Source organism: Grosmannia clavigera, assembly GCF_000143105.1.
Source record: "Grosmannia clavigera kw1407 unplaced genomic scaffold GCSC_144, whole genome shotgun sequence".
NCBI lineage: Eukaryota > Fungi > Ascomycota > Sordariomycetes > Ophiostomatales > Ophiostomataceae > Leptographium > Leptographium clavigerum.
Genome location: NW_014040797.1, coordinates 739380 through 754332, shown reverse-complemented (window position 1 = coordinate 754332; position 14953 = coordinate 739380). Strand labels below are relative to the sequence as shown.

Here is a 14953-nt window from a genome sequence, read left to right as displayed (position 1 = left end):
TTCAGCGTGGCAATCATGCAATAACAAAAAAAGGGACGGTAATAGCAATGGCTAAATTAAAGTTTATACAAACTTAAACAGTTTTTTTTACAGTAGGCTTCTTCTCAGAGTCGCTAAAATTGGTTCATTGGCTAATACGAGTGACCGGCAGTATTTCAAAATGTAGTCAATTGGTACCTCGGCACAAAGATACAAAGAACAAATCAATTCTTTTGGCAGGTAATTACTCCGTATTACTTCGTACGGAGTATATTCTTGATAAAATACGGTTAGATCCTTGAAGACGGAGCTAAGCTAAATTAAGCTACATTTTGGTCTGTGCAGAGTCTTACCTGCTTCGCAGTTCTAGCCTGCATAACATATGCATGCTTTTCGACCTCACACTAATATAGCCTAACCAAAGTACGAAAACAAACCTAAAGCGACCGGTCAATCGACGAGCGGGATATAAAGCCTAACTGTACCAATCTATCAGCGTACTAAAAGTTGGTCTTAAAATAAAAAATATACGATCGCCGGCGACTCTCCAAGCGACCGTTCCCCAATATGTGCGCTATGACATGATTTCCACACGTAGTGTGAGGTTGTCCAAGTCCTGGTTGTACAACGATAGTCTGGCAGCGGTGTAAGAGTCGTGTCACCCGTCGTATAGCAACCGGAGCCAGTTCTTGGACCAGGAGACGCGCTTTCAAGCCTACAACATGAATGCCCCCCGCAAACGGGTTATTTCCTCGTGCGTGCCATGCTACACGCGGAAGCAAAAAGTTAGTATACTCTCACGACCCGATTCGGCTTGTGTCAGGTTTCTACAGGATGGAATATATGTTCCTGACAGTCGCAGTGCAACCGGGAATATCCGTGCAACCACTGTTCACGACGACGATGTACAGAAGACTGTATCTACTACTCTACTGCACCGAGCCAGACTTCCAGCCCGGCAGCGACGTCCGAGGTTCGCTTTGAAGAGAGGAGTCGTGAGAAGAGACAAGCGGCAAGCGGCCGTGCGCTCAAGGCACAGAGTGAGTGGAATAGCCAGCCGAAGTCGACTACTCCAGCTTCGCACTGGGCGGGCTCATCCATTGCAGAGTCCTTTGGATACTTTGAGGACAGCGGCAGCAACACGCTGGCTGTTATTCAGAAGGTGAGCTGTCCAATATAGGAGCAAGCAGAAGGTTGGAGTTGACATGTTAGCAGGTATTTCCGCGGCCGGAGAGCCTGAAGAGCTCACCCGTTCTCCTCCCCGAAGCAAGCGAGGAGGTACAGCGCCATATTCGACGCATGCCTGACCGGCAGATCATAGACTTCTTGATGCAATTTTATGTAGCCGAAGTCCATTGGTTCGTGAGCTTATGTTTGGCTTTTGGATTGGTCACAGTTTTGCTGTTCTATTTTATGAGCACAACTAACGATTTGGCGCGTCAGGATGGACCAGCTTGTGCATGTGCCGTGGCTGTTGGCCAAATACCAGACGTGGGCATCGGAGGGGGTGACAGCAGCATCAGGAGTCGATTTTGTGGTGCTTATTCTACGAATCTGCGCGTACGCAACCCAGTTCCTACCGGCACCTGGCTACATTATGGACAAGGTCCGTGGCGTGCCTTTGACAGATGTGCGCAGCATGTGTGAGGAGACAGCCGACAACCTGGATGCGATTGCAATGGCGGCAGACGGGCGCGGGTCGCTCATCCGCGTGCAGCACCAGGCTTATCACGGGCTGCATTGCCAGATTGACGGAAAGATGGGCCTCTTCTGGGACGCGGTGAGCCAGGCCATACGAACGGCACAGAGCGTCGGCATTCACTGTGATGCCGTGGCGGTGCGCCGGGGCGTCGATGGGCCTACACGAGAGATGGAACGGCGGACGTTCTGCATCCTGTATATCTGGGACAGCCTGCTCTCGCGGAAGCTAGACCGTGTGCCGGTTTCCCCTGGCCGCCTTCGTGCAGGCAGCTGGCCACAGCTGCAGGCTCTTCGAAGCGGTGCCGAAGGCGACACCAGTGGCTCCAGCAAGACAGGCGGTGCGGAGGTGGAAGGACCAGTGCCCGACCTGTTTACGGAGCGGCTTCTACAAGCGCGATTGGCGGACTTTTGGCGAAGTGCCAGTCCGTGGCCAGCCGGGGAGTACGATGCAGTGGAGGCTGAAGAGCGGTACGAGCGGTTTTTCCGAGAGTACGTGGAGCAGCTGCCGCCGGTGTTTGCGCTCACCGAGCCGGACCAGCGCTGGGATGAGCGGCGGGCGAAGCTGGCGCTACAGCGGTTGGCGCTGCACATCTCGGTGTACGAGATGATCTGCTGGAACTTCCGGCCGCTGCTGCTTCAGCAGTCGGCGACACTGCCGATGCACAAGTTGGTGATGGTCAGCGTGCAGAAGCGGAAGCTGGCGGCGGCGGCGCTGTGCACTCTGCGGTCGGTGAAGCAGCTGCATGCGCTTCTGGGGGGGTGCCACACGCGGCTGGCCTGCATCGTGTTCTCGGCGTTTGAGGCGGGGGTGCTGCTCGCGTGTCTCTGCGCCGAGCCACAGTTCCCGGAGGACTACCCGGTGCATCATATTCCGCCACCCGGAGCCCTCCGGACGGATCCGCTGCAAGGCGACATCTTTGCGGTGACGCAGGATAGCTGCCTGCAGGCGGCGCGCGGGGCATTGCGGCTGCTCGAGATGCTGGCAGAGGTGAGCCACATGGCGGAGGTCGGGGCGACGACGCTGGCCAAGGTGCTCGCCCGGGCCACAGAAGGCGGCACGGCTGCCAAGGCCGGGGTAGAGGGAGCGGCAGTCGTGTCTAGCCGCGAGCCAGAGGTTCCGACTCTGGTGACGAGCATGGGTCCGTCGTCGGTAGCGTCATCGCAGCTCAGGGGGTCAACAGCCGCGGCCGAAGTGCCGCTCTGGCTTCACAACGATATTGTGGACTTGCGCCCCCTTGATATGATGGGCGCGGATCTGACTGTGGGGGATTTTTCTGTCTGGCCGCCACTGGATGCCTCCCATATGTATTCGCAAGACGCCGAGTACTGAGCGGTGGTACTCACGGGGCGATAGAAAATGAACCTGATCGGCGCGCAGTTTGGCGTCAATCCACCAATATACGGGCCCTACGCTCGATTAGACTAGCGGTGCACTAAGAAGGCACAGGGGTAGCTGCTTGCAGGACTAGTGTAAGTGGGCAAGCTAAATTGGATGCTTGTACTTACTCCGTATGGAGGCCAGAGAGGAATGCATAAAGCGATGTAACGACGTGCCTTTCTAGCAAGGATCGTGTACATGTATCGAGACAAGATACAAGCTGCATGCTGGTAGAAACTGACTTATAAATTCATGGTTGTGCGCAACGGGATTCATTCTTCTGTGGACGGCTATCTAGGCTACGCTGTGCGATGATGCAACTACCACGGGGCGTTCGTGCCGTCGTAGACGTTGCGGCCACCGGGCTTCTCCCACCCCTTGACGAAGACCTTGGGCAGCTGGCCGTTGATCTCAGCCTGGGTCTTATTGAAGATGATATCGATCGAGGCCTTGGCGCCCTGCTCGGGAGTAAGATCGGCCATGTCGCCACCACCGAGCTCAGTCTTGAGCCACTATAGTTGGTACAGTTAGCAGCAGTCTTCAGGTGAACTCTGACCTATCCGCAGTTCTTTCTTCTTTCCAAGTACGTACCCCAGGACAGAGAGCCGCGAAGGTGAATCCCTCCTTTTCATACTCAAGGGCATACTGGACGGTCAGGGCGTTCAGGGCAGCCTTGGAGATCTTGTAGGAGGGGGCGGGGAGGAGGGCGGCGTCGCGGGCGAGGGCGATAGAGCCGATGGTCGTGGAGCTATGAGGGATTAGCTGGACATTGCAGCAGTAAGACAGGACTGACGGCAGTGCGTAGCGCTTACATGTTGATGACCTTCTTGAGCGTACCCTTCTGCAGAAGGGGAAGAAAGGTGCGGGTGACCCAGTGAACGCCCAGAACGTTTATGCCAAAGCTCTCCTCGAGGTTGTCCCTACATCGATTAGCGTTGCTGGCAAAAGAAACAGAGCAGCGGATACGGCCTACATGGACGTGATACCGTTGAAGGCGTATTGGCAGACACCGGCGTTGTTGATCAGCACGTCCAGGCCCTTGCCGCCTAGAGCAGTCTCGACCTGGGAAGCAGCCGTCTTGATGGAGGCCTGGTCGGTGACATCTAGCTTGATGACAACGACGCGGCCGTGGGACGCCTTGGCGATATCGTGTAGAGGAGGGGCGTCACCGCGGGCGCAGGCAAAGATCATACTGACCTGGGCAGCTGGCAGGGAGACGAGCTCCTTGGTGAGGGCGAGGCCCAGGCCGCGAGAAGCTCCTGTGACGAGGAAGGAGGCCATAGTGATCGAGAGAGTTGAAGGGGAATAGAGCTAGGACAGGACAGACGAGAGATCAAACAGAGGTTGAAGAGAAGCAAGGTAGGCAGGGTAGTTGGGTAGGCAGTGGCGTGCTGACGGAGGCGGGGACGTCCGGTTTTCTTTATAGGACATCCGGACCACGACTGTAAGTACAAACATAAGTGCCCGAGCCAAGCCAAGCCGTGTCTACACACAACCCGACCATTCCCACAAAAGCTAAGCCGACCATTGTGGGTCTATTTTCACTTAATAATCATCCTAGAAATTTTTGTCTTAGGCTCGTCAATGTACTCTGTTAGAGGTCGTACAAAGGAAATTTTTTCTGCTAGGCGGGGGAAAAAACCGCTGGCACATAAAAATGCAAGTACCGTAGAAAAAAGTAAACAAACAAACAATTTACGTTGTTATACTCTATAGTTAGGTACTTCTTCGCTATGCTAACGTGCATACAGGCCTCTACCAAATAAGAACTAAACGCTATAGGTCGCATGTATCTTTCCACCTTACGCCTACGCCCCACCGAACACACCGCTTTTGCAGTACTTGTACCACCCTTTAGTACAGTACAAGATGTGGAAGACGAGCCTAAGGCAGTTATTTTTTTTTGGCACTGATTACTAATTGAATAGACCCACAAATAGACCCACAATGGTCAGCTCAGCTTTTGTAGGAATGGTCGGGTTGTGTGTAGACACAGCCAAGCCTCGGGCAGAGATTACGTAATCGAGTTCAGGGTAGTGCTGGTCGGCCCACAGTGCAAGTAAGATCTGATAATCGGCCGACAGTAGAGTCTCGGCCGACGCACGCAGGCCCGTTGGTGCTGATCGCTATTCAGATCTGGCCGGGGGCTACCATCCCCGTACATATGGCTTAGCTTGGGCGCAGATGGAGGTTTCAGCGGTGGACAGGCCAGACGCTGCTTAGTAAGCAAGAAATCAACGCCAGCACAGACAGATCCCCCCTACGGCCTGCGCTGCTTCCTGACAATGGGCGAGAGCACGGAGACGACGGACTGGAGCTTGACGAACGGACATGGATATATCCTGAACCGTGACCGGGCGCATGCGGCGGCCAGCCGGCTGAACCTGCAGTTCTATCTCTGGAAGGACGCGCTCGGCTTCAACATCCACCCGGTGGTGGCGGCAGAGCTGCGGCCAGACGCGCGCATTGCCGAGGTAGCAGCCGGCACAGGCGCCTGGCTGGTGGACGTGGCACGCGAGAGACCGGACGCAGCGGTGGTCGGCCTCGACTACAACTGGAGCAGGCGCCGCCAACAGCGTGGCTTCCGGCGGGCACGTCGCTGCGGCGGTGGAACGTGTTGGAAGACGTGCCAGACGACCTCGTGGGCACCTTTGATTACGTGCACACGCGGCTGCTCGTGCTCGTGGTGGAGAACAAGGACCCGCGGCCGATCCTGCGCAACCTGCTCCGTCTGCTGAAGCCGGGCGGCTACCTGCAGTGGGACGAGCTCGATACCGTGCACATGGCCGTGCACAAGATAGACACGGCACTGGCGACGCCGGCACTCGACCAGCTGCGTGCGTGGTCCTGGGCCGGTGGCCGGCGCGACTGGACCGTGCGACTGGCCGAGTTTATGGCGGACGTGGGCTTCAGCGCAGCCAAGACTGACTTTTACGGCGACCCGCTGCCGCTCGTGCGCGCTTTCAACGAGCAGCACCTGCTTACGGCGGATGAGTTCGCCCTTGGTCTGGCCAAGCTCGGCCAGGCCGACGCTGCCAACAAGTACTTTAAGCTGGTCGAAGATGCGTACGTGGAGTCGGTGGTTGGCGCCTCGCTCAGCGTTCCTCGTGTGGTGTGCACGGCACAGAAGCCAGTGGAAAGGTAGATATGTGGCACGATGTCAATGAACGTTTGTATCAGTCTAGCCGTGCCAGAAAACGAACGTAACTATTCTACCACAAGAATAACTGCCACTTGTAAAGTATATACACATGAAGAAGCACGCGTAGAGGAGAACAGGGTAAGAACAGTAACATGTTAGAAAAGCCAAAGACCCATAACAATTAGCTGGGAAAGCAGCTGGCAAGTGTTTTAGCGTCCCTTAACAGATTTATAAGATTTCAGCCTTTTTGTGTACACATCAGTCTATATTGCATAGCAAATACGAATGAACAGCTAACAACCGACTATCTATACTGTCGCCGACTGGGGCTGCAGTGCGGCGTCTGTGATGGCAGCGGCGCGTGCGGCAATGCTGACAGCGGGATCCAAGAGATCCAGCATGCTAATGCTAGTGGCAAGGGCCTGTAGGAACCATGTGCGCAGCTCAGCAGCGATAAGGCTGTCGACGCCAAGGTCGGCGACGGAGCGGGTGGGATCGACGCCGTCAGGGTCGACGAAGAGCATGGCGGCGACGGCGGTAGAAATTGCCGTCTGCACGAGCGAGAGCACACCGGCACGGCCATCGGGTCCGGCACACACAGCAGCATCGAGCTGGTTGCGCACGAGGGCAGGTGCGTGGGCCACAGCAGGGCCCTCAGGGCTGTGTGCGGCAGCTGTGGCGCTCGCCTCGGCAGAACGGGCATCACGCAAGGCACGCAGCATGAGGGCAACGCGGCCATCAGCGTGCCAGGAAGGCGCAGTAGCCGTGGCAGTAGCAGCAGCAAGCTTGTGGGGGTCGAGGTACGCGTGCAGATTGGCGGCCGAGAGTGGGTCGTCGTCTTGGCCGCGCCACTGGTCTGAGGCAGCCGAGTGGGCAGTCTGATTGCCGAGAAAAGCAGGCTCGAGCAGGGCGATGATGTCGTCGGGGCCGTGAGTCTGGGCCTGGTTGCGGGCAAAGAGATGAATGGTGCGATCGGTGGAGCCGACGGTGGTGAGCTCGGCGACGAGGCCAAGCGAGACGGCAGAGGCAGGCAGGCCGAGACCGCGGCGGTAGCGGGCAAAGGCATCCTGGAAGCGGTTGGCAGCCGTATAGGCGGCCTGGGTGGCGAAGCCGTAGAGGGAAAGAGCGGACGTGGTCATGACGAAGAAGTCAAGCGGAAGATGGCGGGTGGCATCATGCAAGATGCGTGTGCCAGCGACCTTGGCAGCGAGGCCGGCTTGCCAGGTGTGGACAGACAGGCCGTCAAACGAGTAGTCGCAGTAGGAGACGGCAGCATGAACAAGGCCACGGAGGGGACGTTGGGCAGTGACGATGCTCACAGCGTGGGCTACCTGAGCAGCGTCGGCGACATCGCAAGCCTGCCAGAGGATGTCGACACCAGCGGCAGTGCAGTCAGAGAGGAGAGCAGAGGCACCGGGCACGGCGATGGGGTCGCGACGGGCAAGGACAGTAATGTGGCGAGCGCCAGCAGAAGCCATCCAGCGGACAAGAGTCTGACCAAGGCCGCCAAGACCGCCGGTAACAATGTAGGCGGCATTGGGGTCGAAGCGAGCTGCTGGTGCGGTAGGCACGAGACGCACGATATCAGTGGGATGGAAGTGAACGACGAGACGGCCGACAGGGGCGTCTGTGGCGCTGGCGAGGGTAGTGGCGGCGACGGCGCACTGAGACACCGGGACGATGGTGACGGCCGGAGCAGGAACGAGAAGATCTGCGCGAAAAGCGTCGTGGGCCATAGCCAAAAGGTTGGCGGCATGGTCGGGATGCTCACGCAGGAGGAAGAGCAGATCGACGGCAGAGTAAGAGGCATGACGCGGCAGCAGCTCGGGGCCTATGGTCGAGATAGAGGTAACTGGCGCATCGGCGCGGCTAAGGTCGACGAGGTGACCGAGGGGGGCGAGAACCTGCAGGGTGTCGAGGAGGCTGTTACGCACGGCAGCCGTTGTGGCTGTGGTGCCAGTGGAGTGGACGATGACGTCAAAGGCGCACTTGGGAGTGAGCTGGGCGAGTTGGTGAAGGGCCGAAGGCGAGGAGATGGCGATGTGTTCGAGCGGGAGATGCAGCTGTTCGGAGACGTAGCGAGCCTGCTGGTCGGTGTGGACGGTGGCGAAGACGAGGGCGCCACGAGCGACAGCGAGACGGACGAGAGCCGGACCGGCGTCGTGGGTGGCCGACTGGACGAGGACGGCATGGTGACGACGAAGGCGAGCGACATGATCGAGGGCGTAGACAGCGGTAGTGGCGGAAAAAGCCAGAGCCGCAGCAGAGAGCAGGTCGGCGGTTGGGGGGAGAGGACGGGCGAGAGCGGCGGGAACGCGGGCAGCAGTGCCAAAGTGGGCGAGGCCGAGGCCGTAGACGAGGCAGCCGACAGACAGATCGGGGCGATTGGTGACGACGTCAGGCGCGAGGGCGAGGACGGTGCCGGCATACTCGCACGAGAGAAAGTGGCTGTCGGCGCGGCCAGTCCAGCGGTCGAGGTCGCGGGGACCAAGACCGGCAGCGGCGACGGCGACGGTGATCTGGCCGGGGCGCAGAGGTGGACGGAGAGCGTCGTCGTAGGGGGCAAAAGACAGCGAGGCGACCAAGCCGGGCGTGGCCAAGGTGGCGCGACGCGGGCCGGTGGTAGCGACAGAGCCGATCGGGCCGAAGACGGGAGGTGGGGCACGGCTAGCCTGCTCGCCGTGGAAGCCGCCGTCAGGTACGTAGCGGCTGACCCAGAGGCAGCCGTCCTGCCAGACGAACTCGCGGTCGTCTGCGCCTGGGTTCTGGAGACGGGCCTCGTGCGCAGCCAGGACGCGGGCCAGGTCGAGAGCAGCGGCACCGACATCAAACTCGACTGCGTCCACATCCACACACAGATACTCTGCCGTTGGGTTTTCTGTCTGCAGCACGCGCAACAGACCGGCCAAAAGAGCACCGTCGGGGTTGCGGCCACGGGCAGTGCCGCAGCTGGTGAGGACAACGAGGCTCGAGGCGGTGCGGGCGAGGTGCTGCCAGACCAGGAGGTCGGATGGGTCGTTGCTGTCTGCCAGTCGACGAAGGGCAGAGTCGTCGAGGAGAACGACGGCGCGGAGGGTGGCACCTTTGTCAGCGAGTGCGTCGGCAAGAGGTGCGACAGCAACGGTAGCACCTTTGTCAGCGAGAGCATCGACAAGGGGTGCGACGAGCATTGGCACTACCTCGCTACTGTAGAAGAGTTGGACAGACGCGGGAGCCTCAGCCACATTCTCAGCCACAGCCACATTCTCAGCCACAACCTCGACGGTGGACAAGATCACGGCCGTAGTCCTGTGTGGTTCCGGAAAGTCGTCCAGGACAATATCGAGGCCAGAGAAACCGGCAGCCCGGAGAGCGCTGTCCCAGGCAGCAAGATCTTGGAAAGGAGCGTCGACGCGACCATCGGGAATGCCGGCCCAGTAGCCGGTAAAGGTGCCGACAACGACGCCAGGCACGATAAAGTTGGCGATGGTCTCGACGAGCACGAGCTGTCCGCCGGGGCGCAGGAGGCGTCGGCAGTGCGTGAGAGTTCGATGCATGTCCGCAGTGGCATGGAGGACCTGACAAGCAAGGACGAGGTCGTATTGGCCCTCATCGAAGCCCTGGTCAGCCGGAGGGGTCTCTACATCAAAGACGGCAAAGTGCATGTCGCGACAGGCGACAAACGACGTGCGCGCCGCGGCGAGGAAACCAGCCGAGATATCGGTAAAGGTATAGTCGTGGTAGGCCTTGATGCCGCCGGTGGCACCAAACGCCTGCATGGCGACGCGCGTGGCGCCACCAGTGCCACCACCGATCTCGAGCACGCGACGATTCGGGTGAGCATGCGCGAGACTCGCCAACAGTCGGCGCAGCTGTGGGTAGATGCCGGTCATGAGCAGGCCCTCCGCATAGAGCGGCGTCAGCAGGTCGGCGGCCACGAGCACGTCGACGCCGGACCGGCGCCCGCGCAGGATCTCGTCCATGCTGTCGTGCAGCAGCAGTGCACTCTGTACTTCGCGCACATGCGGTGCCGCGGCTGCGAGCTCGTCCATGGCTTCGCGTAGCCGGCCTTGGGCAGCACATTGACGTGCCTCTGCCATCAGCGGCGAGCGATCGGTGCGGGCGCGGCGCTGGATCCAGGCGAGAAAGTGGCTGCGCTCGCCGTCGAGTTGGAGGTCGAGCTTGACGTCGACAAACTGCTCGGCCAGCGAGAGAACGACCAAGTGCGCTAGCTTGTTGGTCACGCCCCAGACGGCCGCCTGGTCGACATTGGCAGCCGGTGGCGGCCACAGCTTGCGTGCCTGGTCTATCCCGAGTGTTCGCACGTCTGGCTGCCACACGAGCCTCGTAAACGGGCTGGCAAAAGCAGCTGCCGGATCGGCTTTGGCTGCCGGTCGCGCGTAACTCACACAGCGCAGCCCATCCACACGCATCAGCATGCTGCCATCGGCACGGCGCAACAAAAGACGCAGCTCCGCACTGCGGACGCCGTTCCGGGCGCCTTGAGCAAAAACCGACCCAGTTCCAGACCCAGAAGTCCCAGTCGACACGTATGCGCGTGCCAGCCACACAGGCACCAGCGCTGTGTCGGCCGCAGCCGTGCGACCGCCATGTGCAGCCACCAAGCCGAGCTGGATGGCACCGTCCAGCGCTGCTGGATGCACGGCATAGCTCGACTCGTCCGGCTGCTCGACCGGCTCCAGGTTCAGATCCGCCATCGCCACACCCGTTGCAGCATCCACGCGCAGTGCCGACAGCGACCGAAAAGTCGGCCCGTAGCCGAGGCCCAGCTCCTCAAAGCGCTCGTACCAAGCGGCCGCGCTGACGGGTTTTGTCGCGCTGTTGCTCGCGGCCATGTCGTCCAGACTCGTCTCGTCTGCTGCTGCTGTTTCGACCCGCACGCTGCCGGTGCAGTGCTCCGTCCAGATGTCCGTGTCACGCCGCACCGAGCTGACCGAGAACGTCGCCCACGTCGTGGTAGTGTCGGAGACCGGGCCTGCCAGCTCCAGCGTCGTCAGGATCTCGACACCGTAGTCGTCTTCGGGCAGCACCAGGCTCGCGGAAATGGCCACGTCACGCAGCGAGAAGCCGGCAATGGTCGAGCTCGTCGCCATCCGCGCGGCAGCCTCCAGTGCCAGCGCCACGTAGCCAGCACCAGGAAGCACGGCATCCGGCAGAAGTCGATGGTCGCCGAGCCAGGGCAAGTCCCGGAGCCGCAGGATGTTGCGCCACTGTGGCCGCAGCAGGGCCGTGCCGACGACCTGGGATCCCAAGAGGTCGTGACGCAGCGTTGGCCGCATCCGGTACTCGCGGCTGGCCCGGCTCTCGTGGTAGTTGGGGCCCGTGTATGTGTAGCGGTACGGCGGCAGCTCTGTGCTCGTGCAGCCGTGCACCCGACCATCGTCCACATCCACCGCATTCACGGCAGCCAGGTCGATCGCTGTGTTGAGCGTAAACAGTGTGCCTGCCAGCTGGAGCAGCGACCGCAGACCAGCCTCACCGCGTCGCAGCGTGCCCGCATATGGCATCGTACGTCCGGCCGTCTGCAGGATCTGGCCCACAGGACTCTTCATCGCTGGATGCGGCCCGATTTCAACCAGGACGTCGACCGTGTCCGTCACCATGCGCTGTGCCGCCTCGGCAAACTGCACCGGCGACTCCAGGTTGGACCGCCAGTACGCCGAGAAGTCACCAATCGTCTCTGTTGCCCTTTCTGGTGTCACGGACGAGAACCAGACTGCCTGCTGATCACCAGACCGCGCTGCGGTCTTGCTTTCGCATAGAAGCTTGTCGCCCGTCGCCAGCAGCGCCGCGTACGTCTGCCCGATCGTCCGCATGTGGTGCGAGTGGTACGCGTTGCCGCCGGTCTGTAGCCGTCGCTGGAAGATGCCGTCTGCTGCCAGCGCTGTTGCCACTGTCTCGATGGCTTCTGTGTCGCCCGAGAGCGTCACGTTGCCGGGCCCGTTGATGGCCGCCACCTGCACGCTGCCCTCCGGCACCTGGTCGAGGTATGGTTTCGTTGCCTCTGGCCCTAAGCCAACAGCCAACATCATGCCACTTTGCCGGTTCTCCGAAACTGCTTGGCCGCGCATATAGGCCGCCACAATCGCTTCAGCCGCTGAGACCCGACCGGCCGCGTATGCCGCCGCCATCTCGCCTGACGAGTGCCCGACCACGGCTGCCGGCTGCACCGACCACGACGCCAGCAGGTCCACGAGTCCGATCTGCAGTGCCGTGCACGCTGCCTGTGCCACGGCTGCCGTCTGCACCAGCGTCTCATCGCAGTCGCCTGCCAGCACGGCCGCCAGCGTCCACTTGGGCGGTTGCGGTAGTCGTTTCAGGATCGCGTCCAGGTGCGCCACCGTGCGTCGGAACACGGCGTGCTCAGACAGGCCTGCTGCCATTCCATGCCACTGTGCTCCCTGGCCCGTAAATACGAACCCGAGCCGCGTCGGCTGCCGTGGCGCCCGCACCGGCTTGCCCCCGGCCCGGAGTGCGGCTAGCGCTGTCTGGAGACCCACTGTCGGCCCGTCCCGCTCCACCACGCAAAATGTCCGCTGCGCCAGCCGCGATCGCCGCACGTTGAACGTGTACGCCACGTCCGCCAGCGACAGCCCTCCCACCACCGCCACCAACGCCTCCATGTTGCTCTGCAGCGACTGCTCGTTGTGCGCCGACAGCGCTAGAAGCACCAGCTGCCGCGTCGTCGCCGTCGTCGACGCCCGCAGCGCCCGACATGCGTCATCGCCCCGCCCATCGCGCCCAAACACACCCGGCGCCACGTAGTCTGCCAACACGTTGTTTACGTGATCCACGATGCAGTGCGCGTTCGCGCCGCCGTAGCCAAACGAGTTGATGCTCGCCCGTCGCAGCTGCCCAGCTGGCCACGCCGTCACCTCCGTCACCGGCTGCACGCCTGCCCCCACAAAATCAATGTTCGGATTGCGCGTTGCCAGGTCGAATACCGGTGGAATCACGCCATGCTCCAACACCAGGACCACCTTCATGATTGCCGCCAGCGCGCTCGCACCCTCGCCGTGTCCCACGTTGCTCTTGACCGAGCCCACCAGCAGTGGCGCCGCTTTCGCCACACCCATCGACCCAAACACCCGGCCCACTGCCGCCACCTCGATCGGGTCACCCACATACGTTCCCGTGCCGTGACACTCAAAGTAGCCTGTCTCGTCCGGCTCCAGTCCTGCGTTCTCGTATGCCGCCCGGATCACTGCCTCTTGGCCCGCTGCGCTCGGTCGCGTGATCCCGCCTGTTCGTCCGTTCGAGTTCATCGCTGAGCCCCGGATCATCGCCCGGATCGGCGATCTGTCTGCCATCGCTCGTGCCGTCGTCTTCAGATAGATCGCCCCGAATCCTTCGCCGCGCGCATACCCGTCCGCCCGCGCGTCAAACGTGTGGCACCGCGAAGACCCCGACAGCGCTCCCAGCTTGTCCAGCGCAATCTGCACCCCCGGATCGGCAATCCAGTTCGCCGATGCCACAATCGCAGAGTCGCAGTCGCCTGCCCGCATCGCGTTCACTGCCACGTGCAGCGCGTACATCGATGACGAGCACGCCGTGTCGATCGTGAGACTATCTCGCGTTAGCTTTGCAGCTCGCCACTTCCACCTCATATCTCTCATTTCCCGGCAGACATACCTTGGCCCTTGCAGGTTGAAAATGTAGCTGATCCGGTTCGCGAGGATGCTCGTGCCCGCTCCCACAAATGCGTACGGTCGTGGGTTATCCCAGTCCCGCGACTGAATCATCCAGTGGTCCAGGCAGAAGTTGCCTACAAACACTCCAGTCCGCGTCCCCGAGATGCTCTCCCATGTCTCGCCCGCACTCTCAATCGCCTCGTACGCGACCTCCAGCAGCTTCCGCTGCGATGGGTCCATCGTCTCTACCTCCAGCTTCGTCATTCCAAAGAAGGCATGGTCGAACAACCGCGCGTCGCCGCCGGTGGGAAACGCCCCCTTCATCGAGAATCCACCCGGCCGGTCCGCATTTGGGTGGTAAAAGCCCTTGGCTGAGAATCTTGGCGCTGAGAACTCACGCCATCCGTCTTCCTTGTTGCACAGAAACTCCCAGAACTGCGCCGGACTCTCGACCCCTCCGGGCCACCGGCATCCTACACATAGTCAGCTTGGTCCTCAAAACACACAACATCGCATAAACTTCACAACCCATCCGACGTACCCATTCCTACAATCGCCACCGGTTCGTGTTCATCTGCTTTGCTCATCGTAGATACGTTGTTAGGCCCTGTCTGTAAACTGTATTTTTGCTCCGTAATTTTAGTTGCGAATATGAGACGCAATGTTGAATTGATATCAAAGTGTCTTAGAAAGCCAACTCTTCGATCTATTCAAAGCCTTATAAACACACGCCCAAGCTCAATCGTGATATCCTACGTTCTGTAATGCCACCATGATAACCATAGCCTGAGGCTCCATTTCTCGCCTATCTGATTACCTACTTTGAACACTGTCTGCCAGCGCCACAACATCAGTACGGCGCTCTGCTGCACGGTCTCGGCTTCCTGCCACAAAGACCGACCCGTCGGCCGAATTGGCCATCTCGCTCTTGCGCGACGGTGCACGGACCATCTATAAGGCCGACTTTCAGCCGTTTCCTTTCAATCACTCCTGCCATCCGTCAGCCCGATGCAGCCTCCACATGTGTTGCACTGGTGTTCAATTACGCACAAACGTCCCCCGGCCGCAGCCGTTCCTGTTCGTCTCGGCGATCGGACGTATCTGCTGAAATCTCTTGAGGTC

General features: G+C 60.3%; 4 protein-coding genes across 4 annotated transcripts; 2 read left to right on the top strand and 2 right to left on the bottom strand.

Moving 5' to 3' along the window:
- Positions 1-701: 701 nt before the first annotated feature.
- Positions 702-3010, top strand: CMQ_2704 (uncharacterized protein; the record flags this gene model as incomplete). The annotated part of the gene is made up of 4 exons (XM_014316782.1): positions 702-764; positions 926-1141; positions 1195-1337; positions 1423-3010. The coding sequence occupies 4 exons, from the start codon at positions 702-704 to the stop codon at positions 3008-3010; spliced, it is 2010 nt and encodes a 669-aa protein (XP_014172257.1).
- A 368-nt stretch (positions 3011-3378) lies between these two features.
- On the bottom strand, positions 3379-4339 carry CMQ_2798 (short chain dehydrogenase reductase; the record flags this gene model as incomplete). The annotated part of the gene is made up of 4 exons (XM_014316876.1): positions 3379-3570; positions 3650-3806; positions 3871-3978; positions 4032-4339. The coding sequence occupies 4 exons, from the start codon at positions 4337-4339 to the stop codon at positions 3379-3381; spliced, it is 765 nt and encodes a 254-aa protein (XP_014172351.1).
- A 1004-nt stretch (positions 4340-5343) lies between these two features.
- Positions 5344-6203, top strand: CMQ_2779 (umta methyltransferase family protein; the record flags this gene model as incomplete). The annotated part of the gene is made up of 2 exons (XM_014316857.1): positions 5344-5532; positions 5622-6203. 2 exons carry the CDS (start codon positions 5344-5346, stop codon positions 6201-6203), a joined length of 771 nt encoding a protein of 256 aa, XP_014172332.1.
- A 305-nt stretch (positions 6204-6508) lies between these two features.
- On the bottom strand, positions 6509-14782 carry CMQ_2687 (polyketide synthase; the record flags this gene model as incomplete). The annotated part of the gene is made up of 4 exons (XM_014316765.1): positions 6509-13766; positions 13833-14304; positions 14373-14405; positions 14653-14782. 4 exons carry the CDS (start codon positions 14780-14782, stop codon positions 6509-6511), a joined length of 7893 nt encoding a protein of 2630 aa, XP_014172240.1.
- Positions 14783-14953: the final 171 nt, after the last annotated feature.